Here is a 21,510-nt window from a genome sequence, read left to right as displayed (position 1 = left end):
GTATTTGGCAATCCGAAATCAGAGACGTTAGTCAGTGTATTTATTTTAGTGAACAATGCTTCACGTCAATTGAGTTTCCACTTAAGGTTCACCGCTGTTAATGCGAAATTTTGGGATTTTTCGCCATCACTTCTAGGAAGTGTATTATTTCATCTGATGTGATTGGTATTCGCGTTTCAATGCGTGGAACATCACGTCCGGTAAGTGACAGTGGGCCTTTAAATGTTATTACTATTGCCAATAAACACTTGTGTAAGACAAGAGATAGATGTTGTCCTTTGTCCTAAATAGGGTCTGAAAGTAGAGGGCGCTGTCCTACACAGGGTAGGTATTTAAGGTTATTTTCGTCCTAAACAGGGTCAGGGTTTCAAACCCCCAGCGGCACCCCTATACCTAAACATGGGCCAAGTGCCCCCCCCCGGGGTAGAACGATTGAACATGAAATTTGTAGGATCCATGTCAGGCAAGATGTTATACTGTTAATAAGCCAGATGGAGTATCATGCAGTGTGTCGACAGGCGCCAAGAATTAGCATTGTTAAATAGTTGCCTACACGCAGACGTTGCATATTTCCTTTGAGCGAAAAAGGAGGCAGCAAGCATGTGAGCGCACAGGCTATCAGAGAGCAGCTGAATAGGACAAATTATTTCCCTTGTTACAAAGATGCGAACTGTTCTTTGGTTATCCTTTCTGTGTTTATAGCCGCTGCATTTCTGGTGACATAAAATGGCGAAGATTGTTTCCCTCGCTCTCCTTCTTCTAATGGGAATACCGTCTAAAGCTGGTATGTTAATTTCAGCCGTTTGTAACACTGTGTCTATATGACCGGCAGCCGGTCAAGGTTTTCATTTCACTAAATGACCGGCAGTCCGATATTTTTGTCAAATTACGTAAAATCAATGGCTTTCACCGATTCTTACTAAGCTATTTCGATTAAGAACTCTTAAGCGCTTCTAGAGAGCTCTATGGCTCTAAAGTTGACGCGCAGCTTTTCGCTGGGCTCAGAATAGCGAGCGACTAAAGTGACACTTAGTTTCTGCACGTTTGACTCGACTGCCGGTCAAGGTTTTCAAATCACTAAATGGCCGGCAGTCCGATATTTTTTGTCAAATTCAGTAAAATTACTGTTGACTACGAGCAGTCCCTATTTTTTCTTATAGTCCGTCGAGTAAAGCGAAAACTAGAGCGGAGCGAAAAAAGCGGCCGCGCGAAAATTGGGGACGAGGGGGGGGGGTGGGGTGGCGCCTCGCCACCCCCTGCTCGTAGTCTAGAAAATACCGTATTTATTCCATTAAGCGCCCGAACGCGAATAAGCGCCCACCTGGAGTAGGCGCCCACCCAGTACGTAGGAAAAAAGCTCGAATAAGTGCCTACCCCCACCCCTCAAAAAATGAATTGCATGCAAAGGGGGAGGTCGCTAACTGACATTAGCAAGATTAGTGACAACGAGAGACTTTCCCAAGGACCGAGTGTTCTTAGAAACTTACAAAGACCATTAAAAAATCTGCTTTTTCAATATCTTTAGGTTTTGTTATCATTTATTGTTTACTGCTGATAATGGTTAAGCGCCCAGGCTCACTCTCAAGGTCCAAAAGTTTAATAAACGCCCAGGGCACTTTTAAATCGATATATTGTTAATACGGTATACTGTTGTAGTTACAATATACTGTGAGAAATGTGTTAAGCGTGTATCAATCAGATTTTACAGTAAAATATTTTCGTCATTTACTCCATTTTGAACGGCGTTGGATCAGTGAGTTCCCTGTCACTTATTGAGTTATTCTGAGCCCAGCGAAAAGCTGCGCGTAAAAATGTTAAAAACTTTAGAGCCTAGAGCTCTCTAGAAGCGCTTAAGAGTTCTTAATCAAAATAGCTTGGTTAGAAGCGGTGAAAGCCATTGATTTTACGTAATTTGACAAAAATATCGGACTGCCGGTCATTTAGTGATTTGAAAACCTTGACCGGCAGTCGAGTCGAGCGTGCAGAAACTAAGTGTCACTTCAGTCGCTCGCTATTCTGAGCCCAGCGAAAAGCTGCGCGTCAACTTTAGAGCCGTAGCGCTCTCTAGAAGCGCTTAAGAGTTCTTAATCGAAATAGCTTAGTAAGAATCGGTGAAAGCCATTGATTTTACGTAATTTGACAAAAATATCGGACTGCCGGTCATTTAGTGAAATGAAAACCTTGACCGGCTGCCGGTCATATAGACACAGCGTTTATTGTTTAAATGGGTAACACTTCTTAGGGCCTCTTCATATGATCCCGGTTGACCGGGCTAGCCCGCTTACCGAGATCTCGCCTCATTCCTATTTCTTTTGTAAAAAATTCGATGTGTTCATATGAGAGGGCGGGCCAGCCCGGTTACCGAGATCTCGGGAGTCCGGGACGAAAAATTTCTCATATGAACACGGTATCCCAGTTACCGGGATGAAGTCTATAACCAAACATTCGCGTCTTAGAACGGATATATTTGATTATTACGGCTCATTTCTGAGATGTTCTAGTTCAAAATAATTCCTTTTCGTAGTAGAGATAAGATATTATACTTTTGAGGTTTGTAGAACCGATAAAAATGAAAAATTCTTGCCGGGCTTGTTCGGTAAATGTCACGCTCGATTGACCGCGTCACCACTTTTCATCTCGGTAACCGGGATGAAATTTCCCATATGAACGGACTGCAAAATTCATCCCGCTTACCGAGCCATCCCGGTAACCGGGATCATATGAAGAGGCCCTTACAATTGCTTTTTTTGAATTACGCACAAGCACTGAAAAAATATTTGGTTTCTTTGTGCTAGTTTGATTTTCTCGAACTGTACCTGTGCGCCTTTGATTGTTTATTATTTCATCAAAACAATTCTGCATCCTACAACATCGTATACGGTATTTCGTCCTAATGTAGTTAACAGATTGGTAGGTCAAATTTTTGCCTAAAATGTTTTTGTTTTACTTTTGTACAGAAAATAAAAAATATTTTCTAGGTATAATCTGACTACTTTACGTTTTTTCCCTCTAGATTCAGTTTGCCCAGATGATTGGAAAGAATTTAATAACTCCTGCTATATTCTGATGCACAAATACCGAAACACGTCCGAATTCGACTGGTTGACAGCTTCGAATGTGTGTCGTGGTTTTGGAGGGAATCTCGCCAGCATAGGGAGTGAAAAGGAAATGGAACTTGTTAGAAACTTCTCTTCACAGCAAAAGACTGATCACGCTTGGATTGGCTTGGTTTACTGGTTTCAGGAAGGCGGATATCTTTGGAGTGATGGAACACCTTTTAACAGTTCTGTTTACGCAGACTGGCTTAATGACAAACCGTGTAACCATTCTGGCATTGGTTGTGTTCAACTATCAAGAGATGGTTCGGATTTTACAAATTGCAACTACAAGGAAAACCAAGAGTTCATCTGTGAAAAGCCTAAAGGTAGGATTGCCGTCAAAAAGCGCAAGAAGGAGAAAAAAAATAATAATAAGAACTGTGCATTATTAGGTTTGTTTGTCGATCGTTGCGATCAGTAAGTTACGCTGGGGGAAGTCCATTAGCGTCAGATTATTCAATCAAAACTTGGCAAATTTCTGAATGTTTTTTTAACGTTAAGGAATGAAGAAGAAAACGAGCAAATTTAAACAGAGCAGTCAAGCTTGACGTTTTGTTTGTCACATATCATACTGTTTTGAAACCTGCTACAGTTTGTCTTACCAACACAGCTGTTTAGATTCTTTAATGAGATGTTTTTGGCTGCTTCTTAATTTTAAGTAATACAAGTGTTCTAAATTGTTTACAAGTTGCCTTTTCAAAAGAGACGTAGGCGTTCTTTGAAGAATAAAATAAAATAGATATATACAAAAAATATTTATATGAGTTAATATCCCCCAATAAGAAATAAATAAATAAATAAATAAATAAATAAATAAATAAATAAATAAATAAATAAATAAATAAAGGTGTTCATTTTTCTCGCAAGTTTTCCTGTGTAACTTGTTAAATGGGTCTCGAAAATAGGCCATAGGATAAATTCTACCTGCAAGGAATACTCTTGGACAAACAACATTCCATTTGGGATAGCTTTTTGGGTATCTGTTCTGTCGATATCTGTTCCTTCGGCAAAATGTCAGTTTAAAATTTCCGTACACTGGAAAACTAATTTCTTTCCTTTTGAGCGGACAAACATGTTGTTCAGAAAGCAGCTGAACAGGTGAGCAGTATCATCTTACACAAATATATCTTTGAAAACGATTTGAGAACACAGGAGACAGCCTTTCAAGTCCGTTTGCTTAAATGTTCTCGCTGTGTGCCGGTTAATATCGGTTATTCAAGGAGAATTTGAGCAAATTACGTAGAAACACATATATCAAGGAGTTTACAAAGCAGTCGGAGGAAAAGAATCCAAAACAAATGCAAGTTACCTAAAGATGGGTTTCGTATGTCGCATGACATAAGCTAAAGAAATTGAAAAAACACGCACATCACAAACCCGGAATCCTTTTTGTACTCCTAAAATTAGCGATACTGCTAAAATAAAATCCCATGATGATAAAATTCGCTAATTCAGCTTAGGTGACCGTAATTTTGATCCGTAAGTAGCATCTGGTAAGCAGATTTTAGAGCTGAACACTAAGACATCTGTATTACTAGGATAAACAGCGATAGAAAAGTGGCAGTAATAATTAAGTGTCGTACGTAAAGGGGGAGGGGTGGGTGAGGGTAAGGGGGGGTGGGGTGGGGTGTGCCTAACTCTATATTTGTCATAAAAGGGGTACGCTGGAATTGATTGTTTTTCCTTTTTAGGCCCACTGCCTTGCCCTACAGCTGACTGGTTTCTCAATGGCTTGACTTGCTACAAGGCCAGTGACAAGTGGAAAACGTGGTTTGATGCACGTCGGGACTGTCAAGCATCCGGAGGAGATTTGCTTAACACGGATGAAAAAGAAAAGCGAGGTTTCATAGCTTTTTACCTGGATTTGACTGGTCTTAAAAACGCAACGAGTGTAAGTTAAAAGAGCATTTAGCAGAATATTATAACGAACTTGCACTCACCTTCTTTTAGTGTCCTTTGAATAGCCAGAAAATGTATTTGTATTGGTGGGTCGTTAAAATAATGGTTCATTCATGTTAACAATAACCCTACTAGTGCACAGAAACTAGTGTTAATTATCTTTGGTTAGGGATGGTTAGGATGCAACTGAAGCAACTTGAAAAAAATGGCGAACTTTTTCAAGTTTTTCTTGTTTTTTTTTGGTGGAAAAAATCACTAAAAGCTACTTATTATGGTATATTCTTCCGCAGTGAAATCACTTGTCGGCTACTGTGCGGTGGACCAAGACAATTTGTCTGGGCTCGCACGCGTCTCAACCAATTAGGAAATGTAAACGAGAGTCACGTAAACAAGCGTCTTTTCCAAAATGGCTGAGATCGGAGCTTAGATCAGCACGGAGATCGAACAATGGACAAAAAATCGGCTAGTGTGCGGCAAGCTGATCGGCCGACAAATTTTCACCCGATTTGACCCCGACAAAAAATCTGCGGTTTTCCGACAAAAAATAATTTGTGATTTTACAAGTGCCGAAAGTTGGATTCTTGCTTCCAGAAAAATGGGCCGGTCATAATATCTCAGTCTTAAAAAGTTGCCACAAGATCACAATATCCGCCTCTCAAAAAACTGACACAAGATCGCATCATATGCATCTCATATAGCTGCCACAAGTTAACAACATCCGCGTCTCAAAAAATTGCCACAAGACCACAATATCCGCGTCTCAAAAAACTGCGATAGAGATCGCAACATCCCTGTATTAAAACGCAACCACAAGATCACAACATTCGTGAATTAAAAAGCTGCCACATGATCACAACATGCGCGTATTAAAAAGCTGCCACATGATCACAATATCCGCGTATTAAAAAGCTGCCACAAGATCACAACATCCATGTATTAAAAAGCTGCAAAGAGATCACAACATCCGTGTATTAAAAAGCTGCCACAAGATCACATTATGCGCGTATTAAAAAGCTGCCACGAGATCACAACATCCATGTATTAAAAACCTGCAACGAGATTACAACATCCGTGTATTAAAAAGCTGCCACTCGATCACAACATCCGCGTCTCAAAAAGCTACCACAAAATCACAACATCCGCGTCTCAAAAAGCTGCCGCAAAATTACAACATCCGCGTCTCAAAAAGCTACCACAAAATCACAACATCTGCGTCTCAAAAAGCTGCCACAAAATCAAAACATCCGCGTCTCAAAAAGCTACCACAAAATCACAACATCCGCATCTCAAAAAGCTACCACAAAATCACAACATCCGCGTCTCAAAAAGCTGCCACAAAATCACAACATCCGCGTCTCAAAGAGCTGCCACAAAATCACAACATCCACGTCTCAAAAAGCTACCACAAATCAAAACATCCGCGTCTCAAAAAGCTGCCACAAAATCACAACATCTGCGTCTCAAAAAGCTGCCAAAAAATCAAAACATCTGCGTCTCAAAAAGCTGCCACAAAATCACAACGTCCGCGTCTCAAAAAGCTGCCACAAAATCACAACATCCGCGTCTCAAAAAGCTACCACAAAATCACAACATCCGCGTCTCAAAAAGCTGCCACAAAATCACAACATCTGCGTCTCAAAAAGCTGCCAAAAAATCAAAACATCTGCGTCTCAAAAAGCTGCCACAAAATCACAACATCCGCGTCTCAAAAAGCTACCACAAAATCACAACATCCGCGTCTCAAAAAGCTACCACAAAATCACAACATCCGCGTCTCAAAAAGCTGCCAAAAAATCACAACATCCGCGTCTCAAAAAGCTACCACAAAATCACAGCATCCATCTATTAAACGGCTGCCACATGATCACAACATCCGCGTATTAAAAACCTGTCACATGATCACAACTTCCGCGTATTAAAAAGCTGCCACATGATCACAACATCCGTGTATTAAAAACCTACCACAAGATCACAACATCCGCGTATTAAAAACCTGTCACATGATCACAACATCCGCTTGTTAAAAAAGCTGCCACATGATCACAACATCCGTGTATTAAAAAGCTGCGACATGATTACAACATCCGCGTATTAAAAACCTGTCACATGATCACAACATCCGCTTGTTAAAAAGCTGCCACATGATCACAACATCCGCGTATTAAAAAGCTGCTACATGATCACAACATCCGCTTGTTAAAAAGCTGCTACAAGATCACAACATCTGTGTATTAAAAAGCTGCTACATGATCACAACATCCGCTTGTTAAAAAGCTGCTACAAGATCACAACATCTGTGTATTAAAAAGCTGGCACATGATCACAACATCCGCTTGTTAAAAAGCTGCTACAAGATCACAACATCTGTGTATTAAAAAGCTGGCACATGATCACAACATCCGCTTGTTAAAAAGCTGCCACATGATCACAACATCCGCTTGTTAAAAAGCTGCTACATGATCACAACATCCGCTTGTTAAAAATTTGTCAGACGATCGCAGCATCCATGTCTTTAACATTTGGCACACGGTTACAACAACCATGTCGTGAGATGTTGACATAGTCCATTGGGTGGAAGGAAACTTAAACTATAAATTTATAGAGAAAAAAAATTAACAGGCCGTCTATACTATTCATCCGAAGATGGGAGAAAAATTTCGCAAACACCAAAGTTTGTCTCCGTACCTACGACTTAACTGGCAACAATTTAGTATAATACTTGATTGCTAGCATACATGATATGATCTTTACATAAAAGCCAGACAATTTAGAGCATGTTTTTTCTTCAAAAGTTCAATGTTTTCTACCTTTTTTGAGTTATTTAAGTTTATTGTCATTGTTGTTTTCTGCCATTTTTATTCCTATCTATTGGTTTTGGTAACTTTTGAGCCAATTTGATTTAAGGTTGCCCTATACCTTTAGAGGTGTCTTCAGAGGTGTCTCGCGTCCAAGCGATGTAGCGCGTCCGGTTTAAACTGTAGATACCTGAACCCTTAAAACAAATTAAAGCTTAAAGAGCTGGCTATCAAACTAAACCAAGAATTTTGAAATAAAATGAATTGCCGAATTTTTAGCGCTGTTTTCTCGAATCAATTTTTTCTCTTGGAGGAGCCACTTCAAAGAGCTAAAACTCAAAAGACATTTGTTCGTTTGCCTTCAAATTTGGACAGTAGCTAGTTTAACTTATAAACAACAAAAACATGTCTGCGAATTTTTTTCTTTCGAAATATTTTTTCTCCGAGAGCGATTTTTGTACGATCACTCCACATTTTTTTTCATCCTATTTCGAAAATGCTCTATAACTTTTCATTGCGATTGAATATGGCAAAAAGCAGACACGTTGTTTTAGCGCTTTGGGTCCGGAAACTGAGGAGCAAATTAAATTAGCGAAAAAGAAAATTCGTTTTGACTTGCAGCTTTAAAAAGGTGATTCGGACGCTCGCATTAAGAGATCGTGAAAAATTCGACAATTCACTTTGTTTCAAAATTCTTGGTATAGTTTGATAGCCAGCTCTATAAGCTTTAATTTGATATAGGGTTTAGGTATCTACAGTTTAAACTGGTCGCGCTACATCGCTTAAACGCGAGACACCTCTGAAGGTATAGGGTAACCTTAAATCGAGTAGTTGGCTCTGCATTTAAATGAGATGAAAATCATCCTCGTGGGTACTGTAATTAATTAACTGTAAAACTATTCAATCTTTGTCTTGTTTCACAGCATGTGTGGATTGGCGACAAAACGAACAGGGCATGTGTAACGATGTCAACTGATGATGGTTTGAAGCTTGAAGTTGAAAACTGCGAACAAACAATGCTTTACATTTGTGAAAAGCAAGCTTCAGGTACAAGCTAAAGTAATGCCTTAGAATGTATTTACACCTGTATGGAAGAAACGTAGGCGGTTTTGCGAATGACTTCATTTTTTCTGTTCGCCACTGCTACAGGTATTGTGTAGCTTGCCCCGAATGGTATTAAGAGAAACGTCTTCACAACTTATAAATAAGTTTAAAAACAGACCACACGAATGCTTATTCTATTCCTATTTTATTCCTATTTCTGTTAGCTGTAATAACAACTCAGTGATCTTCTCATTTCCAGAAAAAAATCTATTTTTCAAACACAGTCACAAAACAGGAAATGATATCTTCTCCGTCTATCTAGCTAACAAAACGATATCTTCATATTGAACGGATGGTTGTCCTTTTAATGCTTTTCCCATTTTTACGTTCTTAAGGGTCCTGCGATTTCTGGGGTATAAAGTGTAACAAAAGGGAAGCCCAGTTCATCGCTTTTTTGTTCGTAGGCCTGAATTCACTGTGTATCTTCAATCCTCCCCAGACTCAAATTAAGTTATCCCAATGTGCCTACATAATGTACTGATAGTTTATGTTTTCTTGTAACACGTAGATCAAAGGCTCAAATGCTTCGAATGTTACAGTACCATGACCTTTAAAGAGTGCCCAGGCCGTCCATGTATTTTCATTGGTAGCCAATGCTACTATCAAGTGCTGAAAAGCGTTTCAAATATGGATGCACTAAGACCTTTGTAACAAAACTGATATGGGTGGTTATTTTATACAATGCTGCGATGGTTACTTGTGCAATGACGATTTGTTATGAAGATATTTCCTTTAAAACCATTGATTTTTGTTTTCAAATTACTCTTTAATTATAAAGTTATACTATTAATCTTTAGCTGGACCAGTACCATATAATCATGTTAATTTACTAATATGGTATGGTCTTATTAATTTATCACGAGTTGCGATCTAGCAATTGACCCGGCGCCACCCTCCCACCATCAGCTGTTCCTAAAATTTGTTAGAAAGGAATTTTTGGCACAAATTTGGGTCACAAGACCTCCTTGTGATCATGGAATAATTAATAATATGCTTATATTTAAGCATGAAAGGGGAATGCAAGGAGAACTTTATGCATTGCAGCTTTTTGTTGAGATGCAGTTGGATTATCGATTCTGTCGGCCTATCAGTTTCAAAGTCAAGTAAATATGAACAACTTCATGAATTGAATTCCCATCCTCCGTCATTTAATTGTATTATAAAAGACCCCAAAAGTAGGGAAAGTTGTCATTTCCATTATCTTAGTAAATCTCCTAAATTAGACAATCCAGCTCTTTGAAACATCGCACCCATTTTGCTTTGAAAACAATAATTTGTCTGTTATCTTGCATAAACATGTTTAAACATATTAGCCACTATTAATTAAGATCTCTGTTAGTTATTGTGCATGTTATGTTCTTGTTTATTTTTCTCTGCAGTAAGTAAACCCCCGTCTTCCAAAGAGGAAGGGGATGAGTCCTCCATAAATGCAGTTGCCTACATATCTTCTGGTGTTGCATTGCTTCTGTTGCTGACAGTTTCGATTATCATCAGCTTCTGGTGTTACCGCAAGTCACATCGCAAGAAAATTGAAAGGTTTTTATCTTTAAAGGTCTTAACACTTTTAACACTCTGTCAGGTTTTCCGAGATCCTGAGGATGGTGAGCAGGGTTGTCCCCCTCCTCACCCCACCCTTGCTCAAAACTCCAAAAGCATTTTTAAAGCAGACCAAGTCTTCTGTACTTTCAAAGTCTTACCTTCAGCTCCGAATGAAGGTAACAGATAGGACTGGGGTAGGTTACTTCAGTTTGAACTGAGCAAGATCTATACTACTATGAAACATTCAAACATAAAAGACTGGTACTGGAGTATAGTCATTTATTTTCCTTTCATTGATAGGTATCAAAGAAATTACAAAACACAAGTAAAACGTTTCTAAGGCCAACTTGCAATGAAGGATTTCAATCCATGCCTAAATCTCAGCAGAAGAACTGGGCATATATACTTTTTTTTTTACCTCGTTTGCAACTACGCTGAGAAAGCTTCAACCGAATCTTAAAATTCAAGTCTGGTTTTTATAGCTTACTTGGTTAGCTAAACTTTCATCCTAACCATGCTGAAAGAGTTAGATGTTAGTGCCATATAATATCGTCCCGAATGAAAATCAAGAGAAGTTTAAATTTTGACGTAGAAAACTATGGCGATTTAAATGGAAACGTTTCATTAATGGCCACTGTTCTCTCACGCAGTTTCAATTGTAGCGGTACAGAAGTTTGATATTTAATAACCACAAGTAAATATCTTGATGAAATTGCAAATGATGCAAGTAATGAAATTTCATTACCCTATAAACAAGGCAGACATGTCAGCCTTCCCTGAAATTCCCCATACTGTTGCTGTTGTAAGTCGTGAACAAGCTGTTTTTCGCACTTAACAAAATAGAAAAACTAAAAAAGTGTCCAGTTGTATTTGAAGTATTAATTGTTGATTTTCCTCCAGAACGGCTCGCTCACAACGCCAAATTGTTCCCCTCGACAAGTGGGAAATACTTCCTGAGCAAATAGAATACGAAGAAGAGCTGGGCCGAGGGGCATTTGGCGTGGTCCACAAAGCAACTCTAAGAAGACGAGCAGGAATTGAGGTATTTGAAACTGGAAAACGGCCGAGAAAAGAACCAAAGAGGGCATCTAAGATGGTTGCTGTCAAAGTTTTGCAAGGTAATTTAGAATCGATCTGTGTACTGGCTGCAAGTCTGAGGTTCAACATTGAGCCATTGTCTGATGATCGATTTAATGAGCGACTTATAGCAAAGATGTTGATGCTTTTGAGGCTGAAAAAAGCCAAGCATTCGTCTCTATCCAAATTAGCTCAAATTGTGATTAAAGGAGTGTTAATAGTAATGTTATGCTGTGATTAATGTGGAGTTACTTGTTTTATATAGATGATGCAACTGAGGCACAAAAGGAACAATTCATGTCTGAGATTGAGCAGATGAAGATGTTGGGTTTCCACCAGAATATCGTATCCCTCGTTGGATGTTGCACACTTCAGGATCATAAGTTCCTGGTGATAGAGTACGTTGCATTTGGTGACCTTTTGCAGTGGTTACGCAGGCGGAGAAGAATGGTATGATATTCGATGAGTAAAAGCAATAGAAAGGTTACCATATTAAGTGCTACGCTACAATTACCACGGCATAAATAAATAAATAAATAAATAAATAAATAAATAAATAAATAAACAACATAAAAGCACCGCCATTATATTGAGTAAGCTAGAGCACAGGGCGCCCACACAAACTATGTGAAAGTTTGTATTTTGAATTTATAGAGGCATTGTATGGGAATATCGAAAATTCTCGTATTATCGTGCTAGATTGCGACAGATATTCTCATTTAACATCAAAATAAATGTAGTTTTACCTTAAATGTTGTGTGTTGTCGTTCCTAAGGTTGAAGACGGCGATTTTAGCCATTTGAAGGGTTCGGCGTTGAACGTTCACTCGAGCGTAATAGAAGAGTGAGAAGGGAGGAAAACTTGTTTTGAAAGGGTTCCAGCGCCGGAGCGATTTTTCCCCCAATAAACGCATCGCTCCGATTTCAAACTTCACAGCATAAAGGTCAAAAGATTTTCGATTCTTCTCGTACCTTCCAATCGAAAATCCATCCAAACGGTCCGGAGCTAGTCCTCGAAGAAAATCAAAATCCCACAGTATTCGAGCGAGTAGAATGCGTAGCAAAATTCTTACGTGCCATTGTCTAACTTCGTCCAATCAGAAAGGGGCAATCAGCGGGACGGTTTGTGGCTGGCACGCATGAATTTTGCTGCGCATTCCACTCGCTCGAATACTGTGGGATTTTGATTTTCTTCGAGGACTAGCTCCGGGCCGTTTGGATGGATTTTCGATTGGAAGGTACGAGAAGAATCGAAAATCTTTGACCTTTATGCTGTGAAGTTTGAAATCGGAGCGATGCGTTTTTGGGGGAAAAAATCGCTCCGGCGCTGGAACCCTTTCAAAACAAGTTTTCCTCCCTTCTCACTCTTCTATTACGCTCGAGTGAACGTTCAACGCCGAACCCTTCAAATGGCTAAAATCGCCGTCTTCAACCTCAGGAACGACAACACACAACATTTAAGGTAAAACTACGTTTATTTTGATGTTAAATGAGAATATCTATCGCAATCTAGTACGATAATACGAGGATTTTCGATATTCCCATACATTGCCTCTATAAATTCAAAATACAAACGGTCACATAGTTTGTGTGGGCCCCCTGTGGCTAGAGTCGGAACCCTTAACAACAACGCGAGGCACTTGAGCTACGGTTCCAGCATTATTGTTACTGAGATAATCATAATCTAACCGAAAAGATTTTCCTTGTGTTACCTATTTAAATAAAAATGAGGCCTTTTCTATTGCTAATTACTTTTTTGTTACTGATGTTTCTTCTTTATGTCTATTGAAAGTCTTGGATTCCCCGTCCCCGCCCCCCTCCCCACTGTAGTGCTTATGTTAAATTGGCGTCCGTACGTCTTACAAGACGATGCAGTATAGATCCATATCTCATTAATTTTAATTTTATCCAAAAAAAAAAAAAAAAAGCAGTTAAATGAACCATAAGAGCAAGTTCAAATTATAACTTATCCTTCCTTCAAAATACCTATATTCCTATTATAATTCAAACTAAATCATTCGGTAATATACTTTTAGAAACTGTGTTCATTGCTCATGACTCATTATTAAATAATAGATCAATATGCCTGAGGTCTCTCAAGCAAAATGCTATGAAGACAAAGACGTCGTCAAAGATGGGAGAGCAACAACAGACTTTGATAAAGTAGGTAACGTTTAAAACGTCTTCACCAGTATATAAAATTGCCTGTCAACAAGCCACACGAAGATGTCATTGTTCACTTATATTTTTTGAGTTCCTTCATTCATTCATTCATTCATTCATTCATTCATTCACTCACTCACTCACTCACTCACTCACTCACTCACTTACTCATTTATTCATTCATTCATTCATTCTTTTTTTTTTCTTTCTTTCTTTCTTTCTTTCTTTCTTTCTTTCCTTCTTTCTTTCTTTTTTTCTTTCTTTCTTTCTCTCGCTCTTTCTTTCTGTCTTTCTTTCTTTCTTTTGGTCTCTCTTTCTTTCTTTCTTTCTTTCTTTCTTTCTTTCTTTCGCTATTTTTTAACTATTTATTTATTCATTTATGTTTTTTGTACTCTGAAGCAGAAGGAAGGAGATCAAATACCAGTGGAGATGGGATCAATTGTTGTTGACATGGCCTTGTCTTCACAGGATCGCCCCGAAGTAAGTAAGCACATATTAACCCTATCTAGGGCGTCGTCTTCAGTGTTGCAGCCCTCCCGTCATAACACTGAGAGTATGAAACTATGAAAATGATACCTGGAGGATAAATAGCATGTTCAAAGATGCTTCCTTTGTGGTCCACAATGGGAGTCGATGATGTTGTACCCGTTTGGAGTTAGGTCATGCTTGCAAAGCGGCGGCCATCATGGATCCACAATCTTGGATTTCTCTTAAACGTCAGAAAACTACAAAAATAGATAAACAAGTAATCGAAACCAAGAGTAGAACACTAAAATGAACTAAAAACTTAAACATCACAAGAATAATTATTTTCTGCAAAAATGTCCTTGTCAAAACCTGATTCCCATGGTATTATGGTACTTAGTGTCATTTTCCCTTTCAGGAGAGCAACGCTATCCAGATAAAGATTGTGGGAGATCAGCCACTGGTAGATGAAACCTCACTGAAGGTAGAATATATTCCATCAAAGCGTAAATAATATGAAAAATTGGAAATGATTTCGAGTTCAAGTCAAATATATTAGTGATTAGTTTCTTTTCTACAACCTGATCAACCTTTAAAAAAAATTAAGTGAATTTTCAATTAACCTTTTCATATAGTAGGTGCTAGTGGATACCTGGACAGCCGTCTGTCTAAATCTTAATGAAATTCCACCAGCCCTGCACACCTACCCGTCAAAATGAAAACGTTTCCCAAATTTGAGTTCGTTGGGTTAGATCAGTCAAGTGTTTTTTCCAAGTCCAGGGAGAACAATCAATAAACGCTGAGTGATGATTAATTCAATCAAATCTTCTGACTCTACATGCTCGCTTCATGCTTTTTTTTTAACCTTGTTGGCTTAAATTACGTTTTGCCACGTTTTTTTTTTTCATTTTGAAGATTTCTGACGTTTACTCTTTAAAAGGATTCGTCAATAGCCACTCAAGCTTTCATACTTGTTGCCTCTTAGCCAAATCATGTAACAAACATACCGTATTTTTATTTGCCTCAAACAGTTAGTTGACCAGTTAAGAAGTTCTTTTAATCATATTTGACATCTTTCGAACAAAGATGGATTGTTTGTCAAACTGGAGAGCAAAATTAGTGATTTGGAAATGTATTTTCTATATCTCCCTGGTGCGCTCATTTGCATCACCTAGTGTGTTTAATACAACAGAACAAAACATGGTTGAGACTCAACTCCTATTTATGAATTTTAGGGCCATGACTGTGAGGATCCCCTTGACCAAGAATTGCTGTCAGTTCCATCAACATCAAATGGAAACAGCCCGGCTGCCGCCTTTTCTACAGAGAATCTTGAGGATGGTGATGATGAAGAGGAGAAAAGCTTTTCCACCAAACAGCTTTTTTGTTTTGCTTGGCAGATTGCAAAGGGAATGGTAATTATTCCAATTGTGTTCAACGCAGTCATAGTAACTGCTTTCAGCTTGCTATTGTTTAATATAACCCAATTCAACTTTGGCTTTGTTTCAGATATATGGCACCAAGTGTCATGCTGTGCGCCGTGATTGGGTGAAACCATTACCTTATGGTGTAGTAGCCCACTGGGTTATGAGAAATGTTTTTAACAAACCGTCTGAAACATTCCTGTATAATAAGCTACACTCATGGGAAATTAGTTGATTGCACGGGCATGCCTAGCGATCGAGCAGAAGAACACTTCCGCGGTTCCTTCCGACATGTGGTCGTCTACCTTTACGTAATAATGGTCACTTGTTATCAAATAATTTATTTTTTGCTCGTTTACGGTTTTGTTTAGAATCATCTTGCTGAAATAAATTTTGTCCACCGGGACCTGGCCGCTCGTAACGTACTTGTTGGCTGTGACAACAAAGTGAAAGTGTCGGACTTTGGGTTGATGCGCCAAATATATGAAGATGTCAATACTTCAGAAAACACGAGAAAGCTACCAGTGAAATGGATGGCACCAGAAGCACTTTATCAAAACATTTGCACTACCAAAAGTGATGTGTAAGTAGATAATTTCCAAGAAGTTTTCAAGTTAGTAAAATAATTAATGTCAATCTCTGGGGCTTGTGTGTAGGTGGAGAGGTTGTTTGGTCGCTTAGAGTTTTCCTGTCTCTTCTACTTCCACTTATTAAGTTATTTACTCGGTTATTTGGTTCTCTGATAAAAGTTATGTAAACTGTGTTTGTTTGTACATTCAAGGTCACACTAGTTTTCAATTACTACTCCCGACACACTTCAGCCGGAAGAAAAGCCTTGTATTCAAATATGGTATTGGCCAAGGAAACTACTTGACTATACATAAGCATAATTAAAAAACAAACAAACAAACAAACATGCACAATCATTTGAAAGGGTAATGCAAAACCAAGCAAATGTTAAATTAAGTTAATACCTGTTTCCTTTATGTTTTTACATAGCTGGGCCTTTGGTATTCTTCTCTGGGAAATGGCGACTTTAGGTAAGTGAACCAATCACACCTCTATCTTTTTTTTAACGTATTCCGTCCTTTTTTATTCAGGTAAGGAGATATTACCATTATTTTACAAAAATTCCACTTCTCAGACAGCCTTATTAAATTGAATATCTTAGCTGTTTAAGGTGCAATATCAGAATAACTCAGACGTCGGAAATTACTAGGGCCAGTAAGACAAAGGGGAGATTTTGATAAGTGCTATATGAAAGCATTAATGTCAATCTCTGGGGCTTGTGTGTAAGTGGAGAGGTTGTTTGGTCGCTTAGAGTTTTCCTGTCTCTTCTACTTCCACTGGGTATGCCAAAAGGTTTTTAGCCCACGAATCAAATTGTTGATACAGCTGTCAAGTCATAATAAAACATTTACAAAAGCGAGGAAAAATGTTCTTACCTTTGTTTACTGGCTGACTAACTCTTACAATCCTCATACAATTCAGGAGGTGTTCCATACCCGACATTGACTAATTCAGAGCTGTACCACCTACTGAACACTGGTCATCGCATGGAAAGGCCAGATATGTGCTGTGAAGAAGTGTAAGTTTCCGAATTTTTTTTTGCCAAATTAAGACGATCTAACATGCAGAATCTGGATTTGTTAATTTTTGAATCTAGGAAATGATATAGCTAGGAGATTTCACACCAAAGGCAATGTATATATCCTTTAACGCTCCGCAATAAGAGTCCCCATCTTAGAGGCGAGTTACATAATGTTTTGGATAGGTGTGTTAATGCCAGAAATTCCAATTAACGATCGAAAAAGACGGATGCAAAAGTGATTTGTAAAAGTCAATGTTAAGAGAAATCATTCTTTGAGAGCGACAGGTGGCTTCAACTCTGTAAGACCTTATCAAAATTACACCAGAACTAGTGTAGAGAAGATGTAATCTATTAGCCTTTAGTATAAATCTACTAGTGTTCTATCACGAATGCCGTTCTCTGATTGGCTACGCTACTCGCTATCTATTCTGTGATAGATAGTGAGTAGCGATTTTCAACAAAATGGCGCCTGCTTCTTCGCGTTTTCGAAGTGTCTGCGATGAGGAAATAGATAATTTACTTGTTTAGTTTTGACCGACTAGTAGATTTATACTAAAACAATTAGATTATTCGCTCTCGATTTCTATGCGTGATAGCTGATTCGGGCTGCGCCCTCATCAGCTATCACGCGATAGAAATCTCGAGCTCATAATCTAATTGTTAAATAGATTATTTATCATAGCAGGTGAAACAACAAAACAGCCCAAACATTTTTTAATTTTTTCCGTGTCCCAATCCATAACAGATATGAAATGATGACGGAATGCTGGGAGGAAGATCCTTGTAATCGTCCCAGTTTTTTTCAACTGATTGAAAAACTGGAGACGATAATGCAGATGGATGTGCCATACTTAGACGTCAGCAAGCACGATGAAGCCAGTCCTTACTACAATGTCCCTTCTGGAGCTAGCACTGCCGACGATAGAGTGTAATAAGTCAATGCAGCTTTCACAAAAACTAGGAAATACCATGTAAATTAAAGGAAACATGGAAGAGTGCTTACGGAAGCTAAGGTCTAAAATGAGTTAGCTATATACTGGGAAGGAACGTTTTAGTACAAAAAATATATATTTAATGAGGCAACCTAGGTTATGTACAGTTAAATTGTTTACTTAAGACGGCTTTAAGACACAAGCTTTGAGTAGCATAGGCCTTATCACGGTTTTCGACGCCATTTTGACGAGTAGGCAAACAGGCTTAAAATAACAGTGTTTGTATGGAAATCCTATGTCAAATAATTTTCATAAAACATTGCTTCTGAAAAATTCATGAATTGGAAACTTTTGGCACTAGAAAAAGGATTTTAAGAACAAAATTTGAGGGATGTAGCTGTGACAGAAAGCGTCCAGTCGTGTTTGGAACTTTCCATACATTTGTCTGTATAGCGAACCAGCCGTGAACTGCTCCTAAAAATAGTTCGCGGGAAAAAATACAGGGAAATGTATGGAAAGTTCAAAACACGACTGGACGCTTTCTGTCACAGCTACATCCCTCAATTTTTTTTCTCAAAATTTTTTTCCTAGTGCCAAAAGTTTCCAATTCATGAATTTTTCAGAAGCGATATTTTATGAAAATTATTTGACATCGGATTTCCATACAAACACTGTTATTTCAAGCCTGTTTGCCTACCCGTCAAAATGGCGTCGAAAACCGTGATAAGGCCTATTCTAGTATTTTCATCAGCTGTGAGATTTTTCTCTGTGTGACAGGTGTATAGTGTTATGTAAAGAATCTCTAGATTAATGTAATCTCTCACATTAGTACGCAATCTGTAATACCCAGACTATACTCAGATACTTGCCTTAGTACATTGTCTTCCCTCGCTACTATAAGTCAGTCTATGCAATAGTGCAACTAATGTGGGAGTCTTTGGAATTGTTGTGTGATCAACGTGACATGTTATTATAAACGATTCATTTTCATTTCGTAAAAGTCAGGGCAAGATGCGTAGGTCATCAATTGTCACGTTGGTCACACCGGTTTTTTTTTCCGTTCTTTTTCCTCAGCCGTCCAGTTGCTTAAGCGCCACGTTGTCTTGTCAGATGCATTGAGTTAGGATCAGTTTTGAATTTTGTTTGTAGTTCAGCGATTTAAGGATCCTGTAAACTTGTTTGTGGCTTTGGTTGTTCTCAGGTAAACGTTTCTGAACAAAGAGAAACTAACAGAGCCCTTGCTTAACTTTTAACTTGAACCGTTTTGGAACAACCGGTCCCTTTTGTTATCGTGGCTTTGAATGTCGAAGTCTAACTCAACGGTATTTCTTTCTCCTAGTAGCAAGGCTCTTTAAGATCTATTCAGTTTTGCCAATTTGTTAACCCTTTCAGACAAAACGACATTTTGTCCAGATCCAGGACTACAAACTCACTGCCTATGTATGATATACCATTTTCAGTGAGTGAGCGTATTTCCAATCACTGATATAATTAAAAACAAGAAGTTTTGAGATAAACGGGCTTAAAACGTAAAAATTTAAAAGTTCAAAAACGTTGTAATCCTGGTGTATATTAGGTATACCCCTAAACTATGCCTTATTTTGCAGTTCTCAACACGTTCATTAATGTGAGAGGCCCACAACTTTTAGGGGGAAAAAGTTGAAAAGTTATGGGGGTGGTCAACCATATCACAAATAGGAGGGTTAACATTTTTAAAGAATAGATCTTCACAAGAACATTTTAGTGTGAAAATTTGTTTTTCCATTCTCAATATTCGTCGGTAAAGTTGATTTTCCAGGTTTTGATGCCGGTGGGTTCCACTGTGGAGTTTTTGTTAAGCACTTTATAATAATGTTTGCAGCGCATGTTTGCTAGATCTACAGGTGTACTTTCAGTTGACGAGAATACCGTAGTTCAATTTAGTAGCTGTTCATGTGAAGGTACTTCAGCTGACATAGCTTTCCTTTTCAAATCGGATGGGAAAGCAGCCGCCATGAGTTGAAAGTAATGAAGATAATTGTCTGTTTTATTTCCTTGTTTGCTTCCTCTTTTAATAATAATTTTACTATAGTCTATGAACTGGTACTGAAATGAGTTCCGTTTCTTTTCTTTAAGTTTAATTTGCCGTAGGCAATGTAATCGATGTAAGACGTGTAAATTGTAAAATATTGTTTTGTAATTAGTTATTGTGCGTTGCATTAAAATAATAATAATAAAACGACCATCTTGTTGTCAAAAATTCATAAAAAAAGCTGTCAAGTATTGACAGAGTTATGGCATTATGTGCAATTGGCACTCCTAGGGGTTAAGTGGCACTTTCCCTAAGAACGGTCCACTGCGTTTCAGGTCAAAAAAAAGTTTGCCCTCAAACTTTGCCCACTAAATCATCTTGGGTCATAAGTATATGAAATGACTTTAGTTTTCGGAAATACGTTAAAATATATTTTTTACAGGCCACAACAGTCAGAGCGCTCGAGGACCTAAATTTGAGCGTGGCGAAAGTAGGAAGTTGCATAAAATTGAAGAGCTCGCTGCTCGAAAATCAGGAAACGCCACAAAAATTCATTATAATTCCCAAGTCAAGTGTTCCTTCAAAGGTATGAAATGCATGTTTATTTTGATTTGTTTTCATTTTTAGGGTCACAAAAACTAATATTATTAACCCTCGTTAGAACGCTTTCTGAAAACCGGTGAAAGTACCCTGTCTTTGCCGGCATTCATTTCACTAGTCCAGACCGACCCATTCTAAATTCCAACTGAACTTTGCTAAACAGATGTTAGGAAGCATAGAAATATAAAAATACGTTGCGCTTTTTATCTTCCTTGACCACGGCGACTTTGCACTTTTGGTGCTTTTTCGAATGTGAAACCCGCGTTATGCAAATGAGGTTGTCGATCAAATTCAAATTGTTGTAAATCAAAACATTCTTAATCGCTAAATTTCACCATTCTAAATTCACTACACCAAAAAGCACACAAATATAAAAGCAAAAACGGTTTTACCCGTTTAAAATGCTTAAAACCTGATGAATTATTTAGTCCTGATCTCTGACTGCTATGTAAAAAAATTGTAAACATTGAATATGCTAATTGCGTTGTGTGGGACACTTAGTCCTATATAAAGAAATCTTTCTTCTCGCTGTTTTCTACTGTCGATTTTCATTTTTTTGAAAAGTGCTATTGAAAATTTGTACACGTTTTTAGTATCAAAAACTTGAAGAAATAATTCAGCTTTAAATAGATGAGCACTCACTCTGACATGACCTGCATTGAAATCGACAACACTTGACTTTTTTTAAGTCAATATTGTGTTACACTCTGGGTTGTTTCTTGATTGCCTTTTTATTTGGTGAATGGCTACTAAAAGGACAATGCTAACAAGACCAATTTATTTTCCCTGATCTACGACCGACGTACAGAATGA

The 21,510-nt window shown here is 38.2% G+C and overlaps 1 protein-coding gene across 2 annotated transcripts; it reads left to right on the top strand.

Moving 5' to 3' along the window:
- Positions 1-3,015: 3,015 nt before the first annotated feature.
- On the top strand, positions 3,016-20,375 carry LOC146455441 (fibroblast growth factor receptor 1-A-like). 2 transcript variants are annotated; one of them, XM_085094327.1, is made up of 14 exons: positions 3,016-3,424; positions 4,790-4,989; positions 8,716-8,839; positions 10,276-10,432; positions 11,336-11,553; positions 11,778-11,962; positions 13,588-13,674; positions 14,077-14,154; positions 14,558-14,623; positions 15,375-15,554; positions 15,935-16,146; positions 16,563-16,603; positions 17,055-17,151; positions 17,900-20,375. In XM_085094327.1, the coding sequence occupies exons 1-14, from the start codon at positions 3,067-3,069 to the stop codon at positions 18,084-18,086; spliced, it is 2,190 nt and encodes a 729-aa protein (XP_084950453.1). In that variant the 5' UTR covers positions 3,016-3,066; the 3' UTR covers positions 18,087-20,375. The 2 variants fall into 2 exon arrangements, with proteins under 2 accessions (XP_084950453.1, XP_084950452.1); XM_085094326.1 differs by having other exon boundaries at positions 14,074-14,154; positions 17,900-20,374.
- The last annotated feature ends 1,135 nt before the right edge of the window (positions 20,376-21,510 follow it).

This window comes from Pavona decussata, unplaced genomic scaffold (assembly GCF_977016875.1).
Source record: "Pavona decussata unplaced genomic scaffold, jaPavDecu1.1 SCAFFOLD_274, whole genome shotgun sequence".
Taxonomy (NCBI): domain Eukaryota; kingdom Metazoa; phylum Cnidaria; class Anthozoa; order Scleractinia; family Agariciidae; genus Pavona; species Pavona decussata.
Note: the sequence above shows the minus strand (reverse complement) of the source record. Positions and strands in the feature narration are given on the sequence as shown.